This window comes from Brassica oleracea, chromosome C1 (assembly GCF_000695525.1).
Source record: "Brassica oleracea var. oleracea cultivar TO1000 chromosome C1, BOL, whole genome shotgun sequence".
NCBI lineage: Eukaryota > Viridiplantae > Streptophyta > Magnoliopsida > Brassicales > Brassicaceae > Brassica > Brassica oleracea.
In genome coordinates this window covers 13782527-13790815 of record NC_027748.1, presented here as the reverse complement: position 1 = coordinate 13790815, position 8289 = coordinate 13782527, and the positions used below count along the sequence as shown (strand labels likewise).

General features: G+C 32.8%; 2 protein-coding genes across 3 annotated transcripts; both read left to right on the top strand.

Moving 5' to 3' along the window:
- The first annotated feature begins 3408 nt into the window (after positions 1–3408).
- LOC106312930 (calcium-binding protein PBP1) lies at positions 3409–4080 on the top strand. Its single transcript, XM_013750670.1, has one exon. It carries the CDS (start codon positions 3495–3497, stop codon positions 3876–3878), a length of 384 nt encoding a protein of 127 aa, XP_013606124.1. The 5' UTR covers positions 3409–3494; the 3' UTR covers positions 3879–4080.
- A 212-nt stretch (positions 4081–4292) lies between these two features.
- On the top strand, positions 4293–6460 carry LOC106312823 (probable NAD(P)H dehydrogenase (quinone) FQR1-like 1). 2 transcript variants are annotated; one of them, XM_013750557.1, is made up of 4 exons: positions 4293–4359; positions 4779–4872; positions 5548–5810; positions 5900–6137. In XM_013750557.1, the coding sequence occupies exons 1-4, from the start codon at positions 4337–4339 to the stop codon at positions 6135–6137; spliced, it is 618 nt and encodes a 205-aa protein (XP_013606011.1). In that variant the 5' UTR covers positions 4293–4336. The 2 variants fall into 2 exon arrangements, with proteins under 2 accessions (XP_013606011.1, XP_013605945.1); XM_013750491.1 differs by having other exon boundaries at positions 4293–4872; positions 5900–6460.
- The last annotated feature ends 1829 nt before the right edge of the window (positions 6461–8289 follow it).

The following is an 8289-nucleotide window of genomic DNA, read 5'->3' as shown; positions in this document are numbered from 1 at the left end:
ACCGGAGAGCGTTGGAAGCAATGTTGCTACATAAACAACTGATGTTAATCTCTTAGTTATTTATTTAAATATTGCAATTAGAGAGGAAATGGTATTGGTAATCTACGATGGCATAGGTTTTTATTATTTGTTAATGTGAGACATGGAAGATAATTGCAATGAGTAGCTGTGCAATATCTTGCATCATGTTATTATTGGCTCTTGATGTCAACCACAACGTGCCCGGTACTATGTTTATGTTGATAATATACTTTAGGACAATTGGCAAAAGAATGAACGATTCAATGAAGATGCAAATTTATTTATTTATCATTTGGAACCTTTTGTCCATTTGGAACTAGAAAATGTAATGGAAAGAAGAGTCTACGGAAAAAAAATGTAATTAAACAAAGTTTAAAAATAAAATAAACTCAAGTGGGAAACTTCTCAATTTACAGAAATAAGCTCAGAGACGACGAAACTTAAACACTAACACTCTCTGCACAATGAATATATGTTGTGAGCTTGTGATGGGCTTTCTCGGCCCGACCTGTTTAAACTCTTGCCATTAACGATCAGTGTTACTGATTCAGCCTGTGGGCCAAACGTCAGGTTGTGTAGAAAAAACGCGATGATGCATGTTGAACTAAGTACAAATCAGTAAAGGCCTCGGATTATGTATACTTAAGGATTCAATTGATTTTTTTTAACACTATGTACATCATCTTATAATCTTTTATCTCTATTATAAATGATAATAAACTATTTGCAAATATGTGATATTTTCGAACAACTTCACAGACAGTTTTAGGAAATTCTCTATTTAAAGCTTAAATTGACGGACAATTTTGAATGTACAACATTTTCGATGGACATACTCTTTCCGCATCACACAATCACAGCAACACCTGGAACACTCTTGAAAATTCTGTTAAACTTGCACGGAAATTATATTATTTGAGAATCAAACATTACAAAGCTATGCTCCCTCCGTTTTTTAATGTTTTTTAATATAAGTCGTTTTAGAATTGTGCACATAGAAATCATTAATTTTTTATATTTTCTAAACAAAAAATCATTAATTATTTACCTAACCACAAATCAACCAATAATAAAATAAAAGGTATATTATCATTGGTCATATAACATTAAGTGTTAATAAATTTTACCTAAAAAACCGAAAACGTCATATAATTTGGAACATTAAAATTCTTTTAAAACGACTTATATAAAAAGAACGGAGGGAGTATATCGTAACTACTGGTTAATCACCATTAAGACAAGCGAATACTTTTAGGGTTACATTTATGAGTGGTTTTAGTTATAGCATAGTTAATGGTTAATCACCATTAATACAAGCCAATAAACGAGGCAAGATTAACCCAAACCTAAGATATCATTACTCAGGATTCAGGAATCATGATTCAATGTTCGTTCTTTGAACCTGAGCCTTTTTAATGTGTAAGCATTATTGCAGTGTGATTTTTGGTTTTATATAGATGGATATGAGGATATCTATGAAGATAATGACAATGGATATTCCTAAGCAAGATTTGGTTAGATTTTTTTCGATACTAGTGCTAATTAAAAAGAGACGTGTGAGAGACCAATCTGTATAATATTCTGCGCTGCATTAAATTTCCCATGGTGTTGTCTTTTAATGAGGGCACCAGAATACGAATATATAAAATCATTCACAGAAACTTCATACCAAAGCTACGAAAATTCTTAGTCAAACATATTTATACAGTTTTAAATTCAATAGTATTAGATACCAAACAAATCAAAATTTTATTCGAAATAGACAAATTAACAGGACTATCAAACCAACGGTGTGTTAAAATTCCTCATAAGGTATCAGAGAGTTAAACTAACTAATCCCCCACACATCGTTAACTTTTTACTAAATTGATCGTTACCCAAGAGGCCATAATCCACATATTTACACAAAATATTGAATACTGTATAAGTTTTGTAACAACTTCTCCAAAAAAAACTATATAACTTCAAATGTAAAGTTTTTTGGTCTCCGAAAAAAAAACTTCAAAACTTCAAATTAAGAAGTTTCACTATTCAAAACTTCAAATTTGAAGTTTCATATTTTATTTACATTTTGGTTCTCACAATTAATTACACATCACATTTATGATTTTTAACTATTTTTTTGTTTATCGCTTTAATCATAAAAAAATAATGTCATAAATATTTTATTTTTTTATTAATTCAAATTTTGAACATAAAAATAATTAAAATTTTAAAAATAAGATTTATAATATTTTAAAACTAAAATTACACAACAAGAATATTACAAAAGAAATTTGATAAAAAACTTTATAAAAAGGTACATGAAGAGATTATTATTATTGTTATTATACAAATTTAAATATTACAATAACAGTCCTAGTATGGTAAATTTGCTCTGGAATCTCTAAAATATTATCCAATTTTTTTTTGTGTAAATGAAGATAGAGCATTACGAAATAATTTTATGGAATATTGTGGTATTTTACTTGTAATTTAATATTTAATTATGTATTTTTATTTATAATTTTATATTTTAGTATAAGATTTTATTAATTAATATTGCTGTAATATTTTTTATATATGTGCTAGTTATTTATAAAAAAATTATGAGTTTATATTAATTATGACAAATATAAGGATTATAGTGTAAAATATAAATAATTTTGAAGTTAAGATGAAGTTTTGATTTTGGAAAATAACACTTTGAAACTTCAAATATAGGGTTTGGTAAACTTTAAAATAAATAATTTTTTTGAACTTGCTCTGAGAATATTTGCATAAAAACAATATAAAAAGTTATATTGGACCGGTTTTCTGGAGTTGCTCTAAGAATATTTGCATAAGAACAATATAAAAAATCATAATTGGACCCGCTTTGGTTTCTCCCCCTTACGTTTCTTTATTGTTTTTCATGTTATTTTGTGTTTGATAAGATAATAAAAGGAAAGTCTGGAGTAATTTCCAAATTCTCTAAGAAAAATATCACAAAACCACTTGCGGAGGAAAGTGGCAGAAAACTTGCATGAATAAACAAAAGAAAACTCTGTTACAAAAAAAAAAAAAAAAAAAAAAAAAAAAAAAACCAAAAGAAAACTCCTCTTTTACTTAACTCTAGTTTCTATTTCTATATAAAACGGCAGAAGATTTTATCTTCTGCGACATTTCCTTTTCCGTGTCCGTGGAAACAGAGACAACACGTGAGACAACACGTTAGCGAATTGACGATTATACCCCTAAGCAAGCTTCCAAGATGAAGCCCCACAACAGCACAACTGAGGGCATTATCGGCAATTTCTGAGACGCGGACCTGACCTTCCATTGTCTTAGTTGGCTTCCATAAGGTATGTGTTCCTTCCCGGAAATCACAAAACCTCTTCCTTTATATACTCTCTTCCCACGTTATGTTCAAATCTCAAAGCAAATAACACAAAGAAATAAACTTCTGATAACTAATCCTCTCAGACAACAATCTTCAGAGTTTCATCTCTAAAATGGCGTCACCAAAGTCTCCAACCAGACCGACCCAACAAAACCCAGAACCCAGTTTCCACGATTTCCTTCCAGCCATGGCCGGGAAGCTAGGAGGCGAGGGTCTGATCGGAGAGCTCTGCAACGGATTCGAGCTGTTGATGGACCGAGAGAAAGGTGTCATCACGTTCGAGAGCCTCCGGCGTAGCGCGGCGGCGGTGCTGGGTCTCGGAGATCTGACGGACGAAGACGTAAGGTCTATGATCAAGGAAGGAGATTTCGACTGCGACGGGGCGTTGAACCAGATGGAGTTCTGCGTGTTGATGTTCAGGCTTAGTCCCGACTTGATGGATGCGTCGAGGTGCCTGGTCACGGAAGCCATCGAGGAGGAATACGGCCGGTATTGACACCGGAGAGAAATGAGACACTCTGGATGACACCGAGGGTTTCTCCTCTCCCTTAGATTTTTTTTTAACTGATTCGTTTGTTTCAATTTTACATTTATTTTTTACTCATGTTACCATCATTCATAAAATTCTTGGAATTATACGTATAAATTGAAAAAAAAAAACTTGAAAAAATAGGAAGTTGCAGCTTATTTTTCGTATATTCATAGCTCCATGTGTTCATTGATACTTTGAAAAGATCAATCCAACCTAGAAATTACAATGAAAGGGTTTCTTAGCACCAAAAAAAAAAAAAAAAGGAGTGAAATATAAATAGATCAAATTACGAGAGAAATTCTCCAAAGAGAATACGAGTTGGACTTGTTTGAGCTCGATTTTTTCCGGAATTAAGAATAATAATCAGAAGAAAAGAACTTTTCAGAGATTCTCGAGAAGATTGAACGAAAGCACTTCTATCAATGGCGACCAAAGTTCATATCGTGTATGTAGAGCAAATCATTTTCTTTTTACGAAATGCTCAACAAATGTTGGATCATCAAGTAATCGATCGGTCAACTTTGATTGACTCAATATGATTGATCCGTGATCTGGACATGTAGTGTCTCGTCGTATAGTATGATTTTTATATTGAGAATCGAAGATTTTAGCTGTGGGTTTTAATGGCTGATCTTTGCAATTCGCGACCGCAATTGAATAGTGTTTCATTGTTTGCTGATTTTAAATTGTAAGCTGCGGTTTAGTAATCCCTGTAGAATATCGATGATACTCTCGCCCGCCATACTCTTGTGATTGGTGTGGATTTGAAATTCTGCTATTTATGATGAGAGCATTCGCATTTTGTGATGATTTGATGCGGAGATGCATTCAGTGGTCGTTGACAAGTGTGGTGGAGTGTAACAGGTACTACTCGATGTACGGACATGTGGAGAAATTAGCTCAAGAGATTAGGAAAGGTGCTGCTTCTGTTGATGGTGTCGATGCCAAACTCTGGCAGGTAGGTCAGTCAGTGCTCTCTTTACTGGCTTTTCTATGAAGCATATCTGACAATTCTAGCCTAACTTACAACTGAGTAACTGACTATAAAAATCTTTGAAACAGAATTGGAGTTAGAAACTAGTTCTTATATGTCGGAATACATTTCTAGTTTTTTTCTATTTACAGTTGAATGTGTTTTAGCTGCCACATTCTTGGGGCTATTTATGTGATCATCTTTTGAGTACTTTAACACTATTTATTTCACTGATATACCTTTATTTTAACTTGCATTCTCACTTTGTTATATTTTCCATGTCTTTGACTCTTTGTATGTAACTATATCATAAAAACTGAAGTTTGCTTCACTCTCTATCCTCTGAGAGAAAGAAGAAGACACTCATTTTTTACTTCCTTATACATTTGTAGCTGCCAACATTCTTGACCGTATTCGCTTTCTCCAGCTCTTTTATCTCTTTACTATTGATTGATTACTAGTTATTTTCTTGGGGTTCAGAATCGAAACAAAACTATATTATCCCAAGCTACGTTATTGACTATAACTTAATGACTTTTTATGTCTCTAACGGGTGGCTTCCTTGATTTGCATCTATTTTCTCCTCTCACTTTTTTTCTGATCACAAGTTGTCTTTTAATATATACTGAAAGCATCGAGCTAACCGATTGCTGTTGACAGGTACCAGAGACGCTCCCAGAAGATGTGCTCTCTAAAATGAGTGCACCGCCAAAGAGTGATGCTCCTCTTATCACCCCCAACGATCTCGCCGAGGTTGATGGCTTTGTCTTTGGCTTCCCAACAAGGTTTGGTATGATGGCTGCTCAGTTCAAGGCCTTCTTAGATTCAACAGGTGGACTCTGGAGGACTCAGCAACTCGCCGGTAAGCCAGCTGGAATCTTCTACAGCACCGGGTCTCAAGGTGGCGGTCAAGAAACCACCGCGTAAGTTTCTTTTCTCAATCCAAAACAACACCTCATCAAAGAGACAAACTTGTTGTGTTGAGACTCTGAAAGACGTGTTTACTGTGTAGATTAACTGCCATTACGCAGCTGGTTCATCACGGTATGATATTTGTCCCGATCGGATACACGTTTGGTGCTGGTATGTTTGAGATGGAGAAGGTGAAAGGTGGAAGCCCGTACGGTGCAGGAACATTCGCAGGAGACGGGTCGAGACAGCCAACGGAATTGGAGTTGGAGCAAGCATTCCACCAGGGGAAGTACATTGCCGCCATTAGTAAGAAGCTCAAGGGACCTGCTGCTGCTTAGATTCTCTCTGAAAACATGAATTCTATTATATTCTTGATTCTTTGATTCTACAATTTGGTATTTTGTGATTTTCTCGTTTTGGAATGATCTAACATTGAAATGAGTTACTTCAGCTCACAGCAATAAAAAAACTATTGCTTTGACTTGTGTGTGTGTGTGCGCGCGCGCCTACTCTCTCTATGTATGATCAATGGATCTTCTGTTTTCAGTTTTCACAGAGTATACACATGGAATGTTTCAAATTTTATCAAATTATATGATAGAAGCCAATTGTGAAAGATAATTGATTTTGAATTATGATACGAGAAAGATTACATAAACGATTCGACAACCGACACCTGACCAGATTTACTTGCACCATGTTGAAAATCTCTTGTAAGCATTTTTTCCGTAGTCTGCATAATTGTTTAATAAATCGCTTTCTCCGGGACTTGAAACCTGGATGTAGAAGCCTTTAAACTTGAAACCTGGATGTAGAAGCCTTTAAACTTGAAACCAGTAGGCTAAGGTGCTTCCAACGTCCTATCAGATTCAAAAATTAATATAAAGCTGCATAAGAAAAAAACTATAAAAATCCGAGTGACTTCATTAAATATATCTTTTTTTAACACAAATACTTTCCTTAATTATGAAAAAGAAGTTCTGGCCCAGAGATTAGTTTATGGGTCTTAATACAGTACGATAGTTTCTGAGAGAGGCATTGGCCAACCCATCAGCTTTCTCGTTTTGTGATTTGAGGGATGAAGATGAAACTTGTTGAAACAAACAAAGAAGAGAGACATTCGATATCTGCAATATCATTTGACTGTCGGAGCGCATTTTGTTTGGTGATAAATATTTATTTTACTAGACGATGGTCCGCACAGTTGTGCGCGGACTAAGTATATCCAACTAATTCAAATTTTAACATAATTTTTAATTTTATCTAAATTATGTAATTAGTTTCAAATATTAAATTAATCAGAAAATATAATTTAACTTTTTATTACAACGCAATATTGATAATGGTTTGATATTTACAAAATATTTTATATATTCTATCACCAAGCCATGTAAAAATTACCATCATCATAATAACCTAATAAAGTTTTATTAATACTTTAAAATAACATAAAAAGATAAATCTAAAAAATAAACCATAATTACTAATTATCAGTGAAACCTATGAAATCAAACTTCTCTTCATCAAAATCTTAATTGTATTTTATATGATTTTCTTTTTTATAGGAGTTCATAGTGACACCTATTAACAAATTCTACTATAATTAAAAAAAGAGAAAATGACTAGAATAGCACTAAAACAGTTTTTGTCATAAATATAGCCTCTAAGAATAAAAATGACCAAAATAACACTTAATGTTTTATCAAAAGAGATAAATATACATTTATACCCCAATGGTAAATTAATTTAGACATTAGAGTTTAGAGTCAAGGCACTACAAGAAAACATTGAGTTTGCAACTACAATATTAGTCACTAAATGGTTGTAAATAAGAATTTCGTAACTCATTTGCAACTACCTTATACGGTTAGAAAAGCTTCGTCGCAAATAGAAATGGTTGCAAATCCGTTAATAATTTGCAACTAATTTGCAACTACGAAAATTAGTGGTACATTAGCCACTATACAACAACTCGAAAAAAGGTTGCAAATATTTATATTGTTGTTACCAATTAGCAACTAATTTATTTCACAAAATGTTTATCGCTAATTAGCTACTACTTTGGTTAATGCAGTCCTAATTTAGTCACAAATATTAGTAACATATAAGCAACTGTATAATATTAGGTAGTCTCAATTAAGTCACAAAATATAGTGACTATTTTGCAACTGCATTGTTATAAGTAGAGCGACTGATTTGCAACTACACACTTTTGAGAGTTGCAAAATTGTCACAAAGTATAATGACTGATTTGCAACTATATTATTTGTAATGTTGTGGCAATATAGTTGGGATTATGCTGACTGATTTGTAACAACATTATTTGTATATTTAGTTGCTAAATTATAATCTGAAAGTAGAATATTAATAAAATCTAGTTTTGATACTAATTTTGGAACATCCATTGAATTCCTTAAACTTTAAAATACAAAATACTTAAGATTTTTGTTTTATACAAATGGCAACTACTTATCTTTGCCAACCCAAAAA

Bases quoted from the DNA above. Each gene is read 5' to 3' on its own strand.
- LOC106312930 (XM_013750670.1), top strand. From the start codon at position 3,495: ATGGCGTCACCAAAGTCTCCAACCAGACCGACCCAACAAAACCCAGAA.
- LOC106312823 (XM_013750491.1), top strand. From the start codon at position 4,696: ATGATGAGAGCATTCGCATTTTGTGATGATTTGATGCGGAGATGCATT. The intron at 4,873-5,547 runs GTAGGTCAGTCA...TGCTGTTGACAG, and splicing joins TCGATGCCAAACTCTGGCAG to GTACCAGAGACGCTCCCAGA. The intron at 5,811-5,899 runs GTAAGTTTCTTT...TTTACTGTGTAG, and splicing joins GGCGGTCAAGAAACCACCGC to ATTAACTGCCATTACGCAGC.